The sequence below is a fragment of the Ascaphus truei genome, chromosome 7, assembly GCF_040206685.1.
Source record: "Ascaphus truei isolate aAscTru1 chromosome 7, aAscTru1.hap1, whole genome shotgun sequence".
Taxonomy (NCBI): domain Eukaryota; kingdom Metazoa; phylum Chordata; class Amphibia; order Anura; family Ascaphidae; genus Ascaphus; species Ascaphus truei.
The window spans coordinates 66,029,533-66,046,710 of record NC_134489.1 but is presented as its reverse complement, the minus strand read 5'-3'; the positions used below and the strand labels follow the sequence as shown (position 1 = coordinate 66,046,710).

The following is a 17,178-nucleotide window of genomic DNA, read 5'->3' as shown; positions in this document are numbered from 1 at the left end:
ATGCGACAAGTACTATTTCTTACCGTAAGTAGTTTTTCATTTCATATAAACCACAAAATTGTATTGCCTTTATTTTTGCCCCAAACTGGGTAATAAGAAGGAAGGGAGACTGCATAATTGATGTAGTGAGGTGCTTAACCTATATCGAGAGGGTGCAAAACAAAGTCAGATAGGCTGTTTATCATTTCAGGACCAAGGACTGGGCAAGCGGCGTCCAAAACAACAATATCCAAATGGATTGTATCGTGTATCAGAAAATCGTACGAAAACAAAGGACAAAATCCACCGTTTGAATTTAAAGCCACACAACGAGAGCCGTGGGCATTCAAGGCACAAGCATCACCGGCACAAATCTGCAAAGCAGCAGTATGGTCTTTAACACATTTTATGAAGTATTACAGATTGAACATTCAGGCTTCAGCTGATGCAAGCTTTGGTCGAAAAAGTGCTACAGCATGTAACAAGATAAAGTGGAAGCCTGTAATAAATAAAATGGTTCAAACTGATATATTGGCCTTTGGGGTTTGATTTCCCTCCCTAAATAATACTGCTGGGGTATGTCTCTATGGTGCCCACTGCAATGGTGAACAGAAAGTGAAAATGTAACCAATTTACAGTAATTTTTCTTTTCCTGGAACCATGGCAGTGGGCACAATTACCTTCCCTATGTATGCCTAATATACATCAGGTGTATTTTTCAGCTATGGGAGAATCCAGACTGTGCAGGTAGTGGGAGTGGGCTTTTATGGCCTACCTTCAAGAATTCAATTTCCTGTCCTAATCAGCTGAGGATAAAGTTAACGCTACTGTGCCCACTGTCCTGGTTCCAGGAAAATAAAATTGCAGTAAGTTTGTTACATTTTCTGTTTTCTAACCAGCTTGTTCAGCTGTTTCAATGGAGTTCAATGCTGGACTAGGTAAGCTGCCTTTGTGACGCACTCATATCCATCTTTGATGGACAAATGGATATCAAAATAGATGTGCACATGTACATTCTGATCAGCCGCTTGCATTGTTACGGGTCCTAATGTTCTAGGGGCTATTGAAATAAAGTTATGGGGTTATTTTCATACTCTGGTTTTTTTTTTTTTTTTTAATAACTATTTTCTTGCAAGCCATAAAAATGTCATTACATATGAATGTATAGGACACACCCAGGAGGGTGAGTTTAGTCTGGTCCTATTGCAAAAGGTTATGGATAAACAGCCTGTATTTGGAATATTAGAAAAAAAATTCAACAAGTGGTGTGTTTTATGCCAAAAGACACTTGAACTCATCTTCCATGCTCCAAAGACCTCTTTTGGAAGAGAACTCCCAAACTTAGTAACGTATGTTCTCTGTTTTTACCCAGTTATGAAATTGCTTATATTCTGTTTCTTGACATGCTTTTCTGTAACTAAGCACTGTACTAATTTTGTATATGAAATCTAAAATGTAATAAGTACTGTCTTTGGGCTCTAATTGAACTTTGAGATGCAGTTACTCTTCAAAACGTGCAGACTTTTTTTTTTTAATTTATTTTTTTGCTGCCATAGATTTTTGTGCTAATTACTATAAAATATGTAAATGGGGCTAAAAACGTTGCATTAAATTTTGACACTCTTTTTGGTGGTGGCAGTGTTAAGATTGAGGGAAGATTCCTCATTTGTAAGGACTCTGCGGGCGGGGAGAGTAGTGAGACCACTGTATAGCGGTGTATTAAAACTTGTCACGTCCTCACATGTGTGCCTTTCATGACACCTCACTATTTTTAAAATAAACTTCTGAATATCTTCTGACATTCAATTATAATTTTTTTTTCTTATGCCAAGGTTTGTTTTATTAGTTTTCAAACTGCATTGATTGTGTATAGTTGTAAAATGCTGGGTGTTTTTAACGGCTAATTCCAATTTGGGCAAAACAATTTGACCTTTGGTAACCAAGTATAGGTTATTTTTTAAAAATTTTTTTTTTTGAAATGCAGAACATTAGTTTACCTGATGGCTCTACATGCATTTGTGGTTTACATGATTAACTTTCCCTCCACTTTCCTTGTTTCCAGAGTGTAATGGAAAGCAATGACAAAACGTCTGCATCCTCCGTCTCTTCAGTTTTTACACCACCAGTTAAAACCATAGGCACTCCCAGACAAGCTGTCAGTACACCCAGAACATCAACAATGAGACCTCTTGCTGCAGCTTATAAAGCATCAACTAGTGACTACCAGGTAGCGCGTTTTGTAACTGGTGATATTTTAAAGCTCTCTAATTACTCCCTAAGGCATAACCGTATACAGCAGGGCCCCGCTTCTCTGCGCTTTGCTTTTCAGCGATCTGCCGATACGGCGGCACCGAGAAGGGGGCCGCCATCTATGATCCTCAGTCGCTCATGCGCAGAACGGGCGGTTGCGGCCGGCGCGCATGCGCAGAACGGGTGGTTGCGGCCGGCGCGCATGCGCAGAACGGGTGGTTGTGGCCGGCGCGCATGTGCAGACCGTAGTTTGCGCGCGCAGACCATTGGCCACTCATGCGCAGAACGGCAAACACCGTTCTGTGCATGCACAGAACTGAAAATCGCCGGATCCGCTTTCTGGCGATTTTCACTATACGGTGGGCCCCTGGAACAGTACCCGCCGTATACCCGGGGCCCTGCTGTATAATCTTTTTACATGACCGTTGATTTGAAATTGCTTTAGTTTTTTTAAGATGACGAACATACCCCCCAAGAACAGCCTTGATCTAAATAAATTAAATTAGGTATATGAAAGTGTTTGCTAAAATGTGTTGGTTACAACATTTTTCATTAAAGGTGTTCTAGAGTTGATTTTATGAATATATTTCATAGGGTGTTTTTAAAATATTTAAAGTGTGTAACTGCTGCTACTCTGGGGGGGGGGGGAAATCGATCTATTTGAATCCTTGTATATAAATATTACAGATACTTCAACCCTTGAGTGCAACAAACACAATTTTCCTACAATATCTACATGTATATTACACTAGTGGTTTTTCTCACCCCCCCCCCTCCGTCTTCCCTTTGTTGTACAATGTCTAATCCATTAACCTCATCCTATTTCTACATTTTACATTTTTCTTTCATTTTATGCAGTTAACTTTACTTAAAACCATGTGCTCACATACCAAAGTATCTGTAGTATTTAAAGTTGTTTGTTTGATCAGATATGCATGAAAATGATCCGCCCTTTCTAATGTGTGCTTTGTGACTGACAAATAATGCATGGATTATTTCTTTAGATGCCATTCTTTAGCCGTGTTTAAATAATATTTGAAGTGGGGGAAAAAATAAAAGCTGTTCTGCTTGGACAAATACTGATGAAGCATGTGATTGTGCACATTATACATATTGAAATTGCATCACTTTCTCCCCCTTTCATGTAGTCAAGAAAATTGATGGCTACTTTCTAGGCACATCTCTGCTGCAGTCTTATCCAATGCGTCATATTTTTTCATGTAACCTTGTTAATATTGGTGTGCTCCATATAGTGTGCTAGATTTACGTAGGAGTAAGGTATATAGAACCAGTCTTGTTTCATCCTTTCCAAGTGTAACGGCACCAAGCGGTGTAGCTCACAGCAGGAAGGGAACATACCCTGCACTCCTTCCTCAAACAAAAATGAACCTAGAGCTACAATAAGTTTTATGCAGCAAAACCTTGCTTTGCTTTCTTTTCTGTACACTCTATTGTTATAATGAATTATCACACTTGCTTTTGGCCCAATGGTTACATCTTGCCTAAACCAAATTGAACTGAACTTACAATACAAGTAATTCCCACAGTTACTTGAAGCTATAACAAAGATTGAACTTGTGTGAGCAGATGAACGGTTCGAATACCAATGGCCTCATAACTTGTGCCTTTTGTTTCTATGTGCATACAGTGTCTGCACTATAGAAGAAAACATAACATTATATCCTTAAAGTTGTAAAATGCATTGCTCAAATAAAATGCATTTATTAATTTTAATTTTTTTTTACAGGTTGTATCAGATAAACAGACGCCACGAAAAGACGAGAGCGTTGTATCCAAAGCAATGGAATACATGTTTGGTTGGTAGTCTAGTGAGCGTCCTAAACCACCTGTCTTCAGTACACTAGTGCAATAAATGTTCTGCCAAATTCCTTGGTTAGTTCTATAACCGCAAATGGGCAGTTTGCTGATCTTGTAACATACCCCGACTTGCCTTTTTAATAATTCATACAAATGTATAGGTTTCACATTAAATTATGCGCTAGGTCATGTAATTTTATAACGCTGCTCTTCCAAAGAAGCTAATGTAAATATGTAATTGTTCTACCTACCCTACTGACCGTCTTTAATGAAGGTAATTATTGTTGCTTTAATTTGAGCAAGTCTAGCATAACTGCCAGCTCATGTAAGAACAGAAACTAGCAACTCTTGTATTTCAATAGGAGCCGTTTGAATAAATTGGGGTTTTCCGCCCCTTTGTTGCAAGACTGGTCAACAATGCATTACAAGCTCATGGAACAGGGTTTTTTTTTTAATGTAATGTGAACAAATGCACAACTCATTCAGCTAAAAAGAAATGATTGTAACATTAGTCTAGTCTATTTGTCTTTGTTTTAATTCAAATTCTGTTTCGGTGGTTTTAAATTAGAATCTTCCATTCTTTATCACTGCCTCTTGAATATTATTTCTATTGCTTTGTTTGTCTTTTACTGTTTTATGCTATTTTCTAATAAACTTTGTAAGATGCCATGTATTTGTCATGTGATTATGATCACCATAAAATGTACATTTTAGATGGCAGTCCCAGCCAAAATGAACTTTAGATGGATTCTATGGATGCTATTTTATCTTGTTCAGTGGTTTTTATTCTCTCCCTCCCAAGAGGGCAATGATCAGTGTAAAATTGAAGCTTTATCTGATTCGATATGACATTTTTGCATGTATAGCTTTTATATTTTTAGTGCCATACATGCACATAGCAGGAATACAATGCCTTAATACAACACCTAATGAGAATAAGCATTAGGGGGTAAAAATCCCTGCCCGAAGAATTTACAATCTAAATTTACAGACAGTAGGAAGGTTTTCTGGTAAGTGTTTTCAATGGGTCACTCTCAATGGCATGTTAGATGTATAGTATCAGTATGAGGGTACCCCCAACCCCCCCCTTCAGGCAGCATATTGGGATAGTTGCTTACTGACACGTTCAGAAATCTGCTCAGACTAAAGTCTGTAAAACCTTGCTATGTGATTGATCCTTTTAGCAACCATAAGTGTACAACACATTTTGTTCAATTGCCTGCAGTTTTCAAACAGCTGGAAGGAAAATTAGATGACACATCCTTAAGTATATGTATTCGAATAAACAAACCAGGATAGCCAAGTTGTGTTGGTTTTTTTTTTCCTTCAAAGAAATCCATAAGAATTGATTTAAACTTTATTTTTTTTTATAATAGATCTTATAATATAGCACTGGGTTCAAGCCTCCGTCAACGACATTGTCGGACAGAACAAATAAAGGGTGTGTGCCAAATACGTGCGTTGTAAGTGACATTTCGTAGTGTTTTGTCACTGAAATTGTAATTTGTTTTTTATGCTTTGGATAGAATGCAAGACTTGATTTGTTTTTTTGCACAGCAGAAATTTGCCTTTGCAATGTGGAGGTGTTTGCTACTTTTTGGTGAGTGCTGTTTCAGCAGAGTGAGCAGTGTAAAAACCTGATTGGAGAGGGTCTTGGAGAGAATAGAGGCTGAGGAAAAAGTATGTTAGGAGCTATTACAGAAGTTTAGAGGCGAAAAGCAGGAGAGATGGCGAAGAAGTGTAGTTCTTCTAGTTGCTTATTTTGATGTTTTACAGTGTATGGAGGGGGAGAAGAAAAATGGTGGGAAAGGTAGATGGTGTTTGGGAGGGCAGGTTTCCGGCATGTAGGCAGGGTGAAAAAGGGGGCACCATTATAGGAAGTTGATTGTCAACCTGTCTGAGTAGATCCATAAGTATTTGGTGCTGGAGGGGGACTGAAGTAACGCCACACAAATTGGTGTTGGTCCAATCTCATAGACAATAGTGATCCATCCTGAACCCCTGTTGTGTAACAAGGGGTCCGACATTCTACTGCATTTTGGGGGGCTATCATGGAAGCTAGTCAATGTTTGCAAATGCCTATTATGCCAGGCCTTCCTGATTTTCAGGAAGTGTAGGGAGAGGGTGTCTTAAGGTAGCGGAAACACTGGTAGTTACAGTAGTTTCTGAAAGGACATCTGACAATCCTTCTTTTTTTTTTTTTTTTTTTTTTTTTTTTTAGGAAAGCCAGCCAAGCGTCCAGGGGTATGTTTGACCCCAATCTTATTGAACTACAAGTTTATTTACAAACAGGTTTCAATTTGTGGGCATGTCCTCCAGGTATGAAACCTTGTGACCGGGGAACCCCAACCTCTGAAAACAAGGAAGACTGAGCTATAGGCTTTATGAAGGCTAGCAGGGTAGAGGTACCAGCTGTAGAAGGCCTTGTACTTATTTAATAAGTGTTTGTTTGATTAGTCTCCCTGGAATTGGCTGGCCAGATATCGCCCTAATCCGCAACCTTTTTCAGGGTTCGCCAATCTGCTTCCCTTTCTTATAAGAATCCCCCCCCTTTTTTTTATTTCTATTTTTTTTTTTTGTCTAGTTGGGGATAAAATTATGATAGAAAACAGAAATTGGACCTGTGCTCTGGTGAGAATATCTACATACAAATTCAAAATAGGTCCTTTGACTGATAGAACATGGGAAGGAAGGGACTGCAGAAAGTGTTTGATCTGTAGATAACAGAAGTATTCTGTGGGCGGGATCCCAAATTGCTCCTTCAGCAGCTTGACAGATTTAACTGTAGGTCCTAACTGACCAGACCCTCTGTTTTCAGCAAACCAAGTCCTGTTTATTCAGATCCCGGGCAGAAATGGTATGTGCCTAACAGTGGAACAAGGGGAAATCTGATTAGACCTAAATGTAGCTAGTTTTGAGTGTAGAGCAATTGGGTTAGAGATGGAGGTACTGTAGGAGGCATAATACTCTGGGGCAACAGAGGAAAGTCTAGTTCAAGTGGCAATACCTTGTCTCTTTCTAGATCAACCCAACCCATGTGCCCTTATCTAGTTGCCAGAGAACAAATTTACTCACTTGGGCGGCCTTGACTTCCAAATTCAGACCCAATGCTTCTGGCTTGACATTATTAAGCTTGAGACCTGTTAAGGCTCCGAATCCAGATAGTAGACCAAAAACCTTTAGGCATGGAAGTCAGAGGGTTAGTTTGTTAAAATGACGTAATCTGTGAGAATAACTTTTTGTGGTAGAAAGCTCCAACCTGGATCCCTGAAATCTGTTTATTGCCAAGACTGCTAGTGATTCAATGTAAAGCGTGAATAGGGGAGATTAAGGGCATCTTTGCCTAGTACCATTACAAATGTCGTTTTGAGTCGGAGGTAACCCCAGAACTGTATATGATGCTGGTAAAGGAACTATAAAGATATTTTTAACCACAGATTGAAATGTGGCTGATATTCCTAAGGCTTTTAGCATTTCAAATACGAAGCAGTCCATCCTACTGACGGTTCCCTGACAAAGTAGTTCGCTATGAAACATGTAGGATTGTTTATATTACATTGGTTACTCTCCTGCAATACTACCAGCGTCTTTGATCCTGCTTGCGCTACCCACAGGACTCTTGTGGGGGGGCCGTTGTGGACCTGCGATGTGCTGAGGTAACGCCAGAGTCCTGGTCTGTGAGTGTGGCGAGTCGGAAGCTTTGCTGTTCCCTGACTGGTTTTGAGCTGAAGCGGATTGGACGGAGCAGGAGAGATTTGACTTCAATATAAGCTTTATTGGGTACTGTGTTACGGATAATACTTGGACATATAAATGAAAAACTGACATTGTCAGTAATCATTCAAAGAAAGTACATTTTGGTGCACACAATAATACATTTTTATCTTTTTCTAGTGAATACACAAAAGTAAAAAAACAGTGCATGGATGAAGAATAAAACAAAAGTTAAAATGACACGTGGTGCTCACAATCAATAATGGTTAGCCGCTATAAACACTGCAATAATATTGTAAATAACCATTGTGTGAAAGGCAATATTCCAAGAAATATACAATATAGTAATAATAGTGTATATAGTAATAGTAATAGTAAATAGTCAGTGAATTTGTTGCAATGAGGTATGTCTAGATTGTACTCTCCTAATATAGCTAGGCTATCATATGAAAGTTGTTTGCTCCAAACAACGCAGCTCAAGCATTACTGCAAACTTTTAAAGCTAAACTCACTGATCTAATAGCCGTGAGTGTGACAAGATGTAACAGAACGCTCTGCTAATAACTGGGAGGGTTGACACACAATCGTTAATATAACTAAGCTAACATATAAATGCTGTGAACCTATAGACAGCGCAGCTCTAACATTCTGGGAGAGTCTCTATTCCGTGTCATGGCCAAAATGAGAGAAACTAAAAGAGGGAACTCCCTCAACCAAATTATGGTTCTCCTTCAAGCATTGAAGGAGCAGGAGGTGGGTGACAAAAAAAAACAAAAACACCTGCGTGAGTGGAAGAGCTATTGGGACATGCATGCGAGGAGGCTTCAACTCTGCAGAGAGTTTGTGCTTCTGGGAGAAAGTGGCAAACATGGATTTAAACAGTATACACCCATTACACAACTCGGAACTTATTAATAAACCAGAAAAACAAATATTTACAATGTAAGCTGTGGCTTGGTTAGAGATCTCCAGTGAGAACCAGGACCACATTTCTGGGGCAAGTGGGATAGGACCTACCTTAGAAACAGGGCTCATACGTGATGGGGCATTAGTAGACTGGGGCAATGGTCATTGAGCCACAGGCCAGACCTAAGGTCTCAGGAGTGAGCAGAGATGTAGGTGCATTTTTTTTTTTAATGTGGTCGGTCCTCAAGTGGCAGCCCTCTAAACCCCAATAGAGAGCTGGGAAGGCAGGACACGAGAGGGCCCAAAGTCAGTGAATTCTAGGCACTCTGCCATTATGGGTGCTGGAAACGTATGTGTCATGAGACTGAAGTCCCTCCAATGAGAGGACCAGTCTGAGTCAGGCCAAGATACGACCACCCTATAACAGTCGTGTGCGTAACTCATCCTGTGAAGGCCAACTGGACAAGGAGCCCGGGACCAGTCCGGTGAAGGTTCTTCGGAGAATCTGGGTCTGTGGTGACCAGGGGGTCCAGGACCCTGCTCCAGCATGGTGTGTTCTTGGATGGGACAATGGGGGCACCTGAGGTCTGGGTGCTAGCCCTTCCCCGGCGATCTCTCTGGTATGTTTTGGATGCCTCAACACTCAAGGATGACCTCCCCCGAGCAAGATCCTGGATGGTAGATTTGGCTTCATTGTGAGCAGCACACTATTTAAAGGGGAAATTCATTTACATTTAATGTCATTTACATCACCTCTGTGTGGGGGCTTCAACTCTGCGCTTGAGTAGAGTCATCTGGGAGAGAGCTGCATAAATCTGAAGTTGGACGCCATCTAACTCTACTGTGGCCTGTTTTGCGGGCTTCAATTATGGCCACCTTGATCTAGAACAAGTGCAGTCTCACAATGATGTCTCGGGCCGGCTCTGCTGGATCACATTCATGAAATGTGTGCATTCTAATTTTCTTTTCTTCCACCACATGAAAAAATCTGGATAATTAGTATGCATGGTTGCAACACGCTGTAAATTGTTAACTTTTTAATTGGTGATAATTCCAAAGTTTCTTGTACTTTTGAAGTGAAACTTTGCTGGCGCCTACAGGGTTTTCATGGGAAAAAATCCTTGCGTTGAAAAGAAAAACGCACGCGAGTGACGTCACTGTAGTAGTAGGCGCGTGGCCGTTGCGCTCACGTGCAAACACACTTTCTGGTCTCGGCCTGCTCTGCGCGCATAGACCCCACACACACACACAGACTGACACACAAGGAATTCAGTTATAAATATAGAAGTGCAAATCGCTAAAACACGTGTTCTAAGTCAAAGTTCTTTGCGTTTTGGCACTGAAAATGTGTTTTGATTTTCAATTAAAAACATCACCATCATAAATACAATATCTGTGACAAAACGGTGACAAATGACAAATATGTTTCACTTAAAATGCACGTGCTCGGCCCACACCATTTTTTTCCTATATCTTCACTTTGCAATTGAAATGATTTCACACATTGCTGCATTTCAAGGGAAGTTTATTTTACGAAAAAAGCATCAGTTGTAACGTGGTAAATGATTTATTACTCCGTTGCTGAGATACTAAATTGGTTTATCAATAGCTATGTCAGTTAAAATTCCTAGAAAACCTATTAGAAATTGCAACATTTCTTAGTTAATTTTATATGAAGTGATTTTACCTATTTTATTACTGGGCAAATAACCTCCGATGCTTCATTGAGAATGCCCTACAGCTGTGTTTCCGGTCTCCAAGTACCCCCAACCGTTCAGGTTTTCAGGGTAACTCACTACACTGGATGCTTACACAGTCGCAAGGAATTTTCACATATTCTCAAATACGAACAGTAAATTAAATAAAGCATGGCAGCACATCAATGTCACTGACGTACAATTTTATACAGGACGTACATTTAGGTTCTGTCGTATTGATTGACATTGGTGTGCTGCCATGCTTTATTTAATTTACTGTCTTAAAATCACACCAGAATTTGTTTTTATTCTGGAAGTCTATGGGTGAGTCTGAGATATTCTAAAGCGACCCTGTGAAGGACGGGGTAAAATCATGCAGATGGGAAAGTAAATGTGTGCTTGAGAATGTACAACATAGAAGAAGCAGCATATTTCTATATCTTTCCTGACTGTACTGATGTTTCTTCTGTTCCAGGCACAGTACTTGAGTATCCCAAGAACATCAAGAGAGATGAGCGTTTCTGGCATGGTACTGAAAAACCTACTCTTGCTGTTCTGTAGAGAAGTAAAGTGTAGCATGCACTTTCCTTCATCTTTTCAATATGTCAAACTTGGATTTAGTCAGGTTGCTTTCTCAGTGGGATACTATTGGGGTGTAAAATCAAATACGTAAGTCGATAACTATAAAAGATCATCAAATGAAATGTGATGTGCTTGGTTTTGAAAAACATGGTCTCTCAAAAATTATTTTGGCGGAGCAACAAATTCAGACACATATTTCAATGAATGAACCTAAATTGAAATTACCCTGCACATTGCTAGTGTAATAGTCTATTGATCTCGGCAGCATTTTCTCTTTCTCAGTAATTGAATTGTGACTACCAACATAGGGCCATCTTTATTTATGTGGATAGGAGATATATGAAAATGAAAGTTACTGCAAGTCGGTTGTATGCCAACAATGTAGCAATCTAGTAGATGGGTTTATTTCAGTGAGTTATGTAGAGTTTGTACACAATATATGTGTAATAAGACTCATTAAGATGTTTGCTAATGTTCACCAAGCTATGCCATGCAACTATTTAGAATTCTGTACATAAGCTTGGTTCTATGTTATTCATATATTCATGTTCACATTTTAGTTGAGCCTGGTGGTGTCTTGATAATTTAAATCTCTTTCAGATTAGGAAATGACATACCCTAAGGTCTAGAATTTTTATCTTGTCACTCATGGGAAAGTGAACTGTGTGCACTAGATAAAAAGGATATATCTAGTCAAACAACATTGGTTTAGAACAAGAGCCAATTTGGCCACAAAAAAATATTGTATCCATCTTTTAAAATGACATTTTGTAAATCATTGCTTCAAGCATTATTAACTCTTTTCATGTAAAAGTTTTCTGTTTAAAGTTAACTTCTACTTGAAATTGGACTAAGAAATGTACAAAAAAAAAAGACAGTTTTTCTGATTAAAAACTTCATGCTGAAGGAGGCTGTAACATTAGCAGAGGAATGCATTGTGGGAGTCCATATCTAAATGCTGACAATATGGTTAGTAGTAAAAAGTGTCAGCCTTGCCTGTCCCCACTGTACAGAGTGAATTAGTGTCAATTTGCTTAATCTTCTTAAACACTCTCCCACCACAAACGTGTTGTGCTTGGTTTTTGTGTGTGTTTGTAGCTTCAAACAGCAGTCAGAAATCAGGTCAGACAAAAGTTGTCCCAGTGTGACTTGGCATTATACATCATAGTTCTACTCTACAAGATGCATCATGTACAGGCTAAATCAATAAGGCATCCATATTAAAGCATTAACATAAATATGGACACTTAAGATGTTCATTTGTGAGCCAAACCCTGAATATTCAATATCATATAGTATTTTAAACGGCAGATATTAGACATGGGTAAACTGGGAATATAGATGGACTGAAGTGCTTGGATGTTTTTGTCCTTATTGTATTTACATGGTAACTATCATACACATGATGTGACTGGAGATTATTCCAGCAGATCATCACTACTTCGAGCCCACTATTATATTGAAGTCTTCATTTAAAGCAATGTGTTTTATAGATGCTATATGTAATGAGCCTTGAAAGAAGAATATATCATTCACATCGATGTTGTCTGGGATGTTTGCCAGAAAACAAAACCGTTTTTTCCCCTAAAATATCCTCAAGCAAGGCACTATTTAGTTACGAGCCAAGTACTTATCAAATATGCCTTCAATACCATGTATACACTCTTGAAGATGTATCTCAAGAAACTGCTTAAAGTAATGTATAGACAGCATTTAAATAAATTGTATTCGTTTTTGACCTGTTATTTTCAAGGTTAAAGGTTTGTTGACGTGAGTCCTTTGTAGGTGCTGACTTATAATTACTCGATTTGTAGACAGGTTTGATTAAATAAGCGCTCAATAAACTGTATATTCTAGGACTAGGTGTGACAAACAAGATCCTGACTCATTTTTTTTTTAAGGGTGACCTACCTTTTATGTTTTTCAAAGAAATGGTCTTTTTGGCTATTTTTAACATTTGAAAACCTGATAATCAGCCCAGCTATGTTGATCTGGTGAAGTGACGTCATTTGACGCCGGTTTAAAGGTAAGGGGGGAGAAGGCAGGGGGGCGCAACGCAGAAAGTTTGCGCACCCAACAGAGTACTGTGTTCAATTCTAGAGTGCATATCTTGGAGGGACATAGTAATTTGGAGAATATGCAAAGAAGTACTACTAAAATGGGGCATAATATACAGCATACGAGTTATCAGGAAATACTAAAGGACCTTAATATGGAAATATGATCGAAACTTTTAAATACTGTGCATAAAGGGTTTTAATTAAGTACAGTAGGGAACCATGTTTCAGAGCAGGGGAAGTGCTAGAACAAGAGGGAGGATTGGCAGGTTAAATTGTCATTATTGCTGTTGTAAACAGGATTATCCAAGTAACAATTCAGCAGGTGTCTTTTAAATGTTTATTGTGATAAAAAAAATGAAGTATAGGTATACACATAATAAGTGAAATAAGCATAATGCAATGATTTGATAAGGTGATCTGCATAAAGGTTCAGTGCCTATACACCTCTAGCTCCTGGTACCCAACATGTGACACAGTGAAAATAATAGCATCATTTACTACTCTGCAGTCTGACAAAAACACACTTGCTACATGGGCATAATTCAAAACTATAAACCAGGTTGTACCAGGTCGCTCAACTGCTAGGGTGCACTCAGTCACGTCATATTCTGTTCAACCTCAATTGGCAGATGGAACATGTATGCTCATCTGCATCCAAATGAATGTAGAGTTGTAGAAAGAGTAACACAATGTCTCATTGAGACTGCAGACAGCAAGGAAAATGCAAAGTTGAAAAGTTCAGGAGTGCAACCGCTTCAATGAGACAAAATAGAATATATCAGCCATAGCAGGAACATTTATAATAATTTCCCAATCAGTATTAAAAAGTCTGACATCATTTCTGAGTAATAGGCTTGAGAAATCTTTTGTCTTCCAGTGTTGTGCTGGCTTTCTACTGATTTGAGGGTCATCGTTTGGTACTACAGGCTCTCTACTGATTTGAGGAAAACAATTACTTGATAACCTTGGAGTCAATGGGCCAGCATTTGTCCTTTTTACACGGCACGTTTTATTTCTATGCAGACCCAATTTAACTTCCTGTTTCTGCAATTCCATCTTTTCATAAGGCTGAGGGTTAGACCATCTACCTGGCAGATGTGAGAGCGAGAAGCCTTAAGGCAGGGGTGTGTAAACTATTGGAGCTGTGCTCCCCCCGGTACTCGCGCTCCCCTTACCTCATTTTCCAGCGTCAAATGACGCCGCGGGGTCCTGTCTTAAGGAATCAATCCCCATATTTTACACCTCTGTGTACTGTACTCTTAGGAACATGAATTATTTATTTGGCACATATGCATCAGAAAGAGCAGTAATTAATACCTCTTGACCGTGACAGATTATTATTAATGATACTGGAGGATAGGCCTTATAATTATTGTTCATTACTGTACGATTTAGTTGTGTAAATAAATGAGGCACTTAAGAGGAGAAAGAAATTAGATGAGGCTGACCAATTTATAAAGCAAGATAGCCAAGTGCCCATATCTTTTGTATTTTTACTTAAAAGAAAAATGTAAAATTGCTTGTGAGTTAACAGTAACTACAAGATTCTTGTTTTGTGGACATTCTTCTGTATTTCTGTGACTGTTTTTTTGCAAATATAGTGAATTTTGATGAGATTTGATATCAACGCTTTTTTAGCACTTTCATTTGTAAGAAAAGGTTAGCAAAGATTCTTGGAGCTAGGATTTTAAAAGGAATGAAGCCGTTAACTTTCGTGTATGATCATACGCAATGCTGTATATGCAATACACTACTCATTATCTACGAACCCTAATCACAGTGCTCAGTTGCTGAGGCACCCCCACAACAGGACAGGGTCACAGAAAACACAGGACAGAGACAGGCAGATGGGGTAGGGCATTAGAGAGTCACAGGTGTCAGAGTGGTTAGTCGGAGCAGAGAGTCAGAGGGGGCAGAGTCACAAGGGACAGTCACAGGGGTCAGAGAGTCACAGGAGACAGAGGGGACAGAGAGTGAGAGGGGGCTAAGAGTCACAGGAGACAGAAGGGGCAGAGAGTCACAGAAAACAAACACACACACACCCCAACAGGACAGAACAAATACACACACACACACACATACACCAACAGGACAAATACACACATCACACGGACAGGCACAGGCACAGCCTCATCTCTTTCCGGTCCATGCTGCTTCCTCCTCTGCTTGGCCATACCCCCAATGTTCCTGACACCTCCGTAAAATTAAAAAATATATAATAGTGTAACCAATTTTACAACTAATAAATGTTTATATTGATGTCTATTCCACTCACATATTTCCCTTAGATGTATGGCATTTCAGAGATTCTGCCTCTCTGATTGGAGCAATGGTATTATTCTCCAGTGTTGTCTCTTGTGGATACTGCAGTGATCTCTGTTATATCTCAAAAGTAAGAGAAGACTCAATATAGTGTAGTCTGTCTACAATTTAGAATAAAAAGGAACAAGCTAAAAGATGTACACTCACATTTTGCACATATGCGCATTGGAAAAATGAGAACTGGGGGTCCGTGGCGTCTCTTGCCAATTGCAGCCCGCTCTGAGATTGCTTCCGCGATCCTACATCACTTCCAGTGACAGCTCCTCTGAGGACGGGATCAGCTGGGCTCGATTCGTTTGGCTATTAGGACTACACAATCCAGTTCTCTAAGCAGATGATCGATACTACGCATTTCGCTAGAGCTATGCACTTCTAATCGAATTGGCCAATCAATATAATCCTAATTGGTGCTAGCATTGGTGACTTACACGTATGTAAACACATATCTCTTAAATGCTATAGTGTATTAAAAATATATCACGCAAATCATAGCGAGATTCCAAAAAAGTGCATATTACTGATCTAGACTTTCCAATAACATAAAAAAGGTTTAAAATCTAGCATGGGACTAATGAATATGTCTGCAGCAATAAGATTGGGTCACCATGAGTTATAAACCAAATACAGACTATGAAATATACAAAATATAATCAATACCATTTTAATAACACCTAATAAAACGGCGTAACAACTAATTTATATTTTTTTTTTCAAAAATCGACACGAAGAGAGGAAAAATAAAAACAACAATCAGTAATTATAAAATTAAAAAGACATAATATTTTAATATTATTTTTAATATTTTTTATTTTATTTAAATGTTAATATAATCAGATATAATAGGAGTAAAATGTGGCAACCATATGTAAACAGAAAAAACCTGAACAAGGGAAAGCAGCTAATACTGTATGTAGACTTAAATCCACTAAAAATTCAGATAATTAAAGCCCCTATATCAATGTCTACATTTAACTCATTGGGGACTAAAGTGCACATTTTATATATCCAGAATGTTTCTCATTTTGCAAGGTCATTGAGTCTGTTGCCGCCTGTCTTATTTTTGGAGACCTGCTCTATGCCTTTAAAAGATAAAAACTTGGGATTCGCTTAGTGATAGATGTTAAAATGCTTAGAAACATTAGGGGTAAGTATTTCTCTTTTAATATTGCCCAGATGTTCTAAAATATGAACGTGTAAAGGTCTGTAAGTGTGTCCTATATATTAAAGGCCACACTGGCACTCCAACATATATACTACAAAATCTGACTTGCAATTAATGTAACTTTGTATAGTGAACACTTCACCAGTAGAATAAGAGCTAAATTTACATTTAGCGGCCCTCCACTTTTAGGGAAGAAAAAGATAGATGCCTATCCGGCTTAATAAACCGAAAGGATTTTTTGGATGCATTATGTGCAAAGCATGTCTACAGTATATAAGAATAATGATACATTTAAATTTAGCTCTAATTCTACTGGTGAAGTGATAACTATAGAAAGTTACATTAATTGCAAATCAGAACGGATCTAATATGAATTTATATATAGCGGGCTATGGGGTATATTGCAGTGAAATTAAGTGGAAGTGAAAATGTCACTTCACTGCTATCGACTTTGATTTCATGTTGCGAGATTTAGACATCATTTTGACCTCATTAGTAAAGTAGTGTACTCTGGTGATTGTCTCTTTGATGATCAGATGAGAGTGATCTTGCTCTATGCGTTCTCTCCAGGATTCTCCTCCAAATCACTGTTGTTCAAATAGCTTTTGTATAAAAGCATTAATGTCCTGGGGAGGGAACAGACTGGTACACCTCATATGTGCATGTTGTTCCGTCTCCCTTGGAACTC

At 38.8% G+C, this 17,178-nt stretch overlaps 1 protein-coding gene across 5 annotated transcripts in view; it reads left to right on the top strand.

The window, feature by feature from the left end:
- The window catches only part of NUP35 (nucleoporin 35), a 32,765-nt gene extending 20,019 nt beyond the window's left edge, over positions 1–12,746 (top strand). For 2 of the 5 annotated variants that reach the window (XM_075608886.1, XM_075608887.1), the window contains exons 8-10: positions 2,042–2,206; positions 3,977–4,046; positions 10,840–12,746. In XM_075608886.1, coding sequence (XP_075465001.1) covers positions 2,042–2,206; positions 3,977–4,046; positions 10,840–10,925 — 321 coding nt within the window. In that variant the 3' untranslated portion in view covers positions 10,926–12,746. Of the gene's footprint in view, positions 1–190; positions 367–701; positions 805–2,041; positions 2,207–3,976; positions 4,734–10,839 lie in introns of those variants that run through there. The other 3 variants (XM_075608884.1, XM_075608889.1, XM_075608888.1) reach the window with 3 other exon arrangements.
- The last annotated feature ends 4,432 nt before the right edge of the window (positions 12,747–17,178 follow it).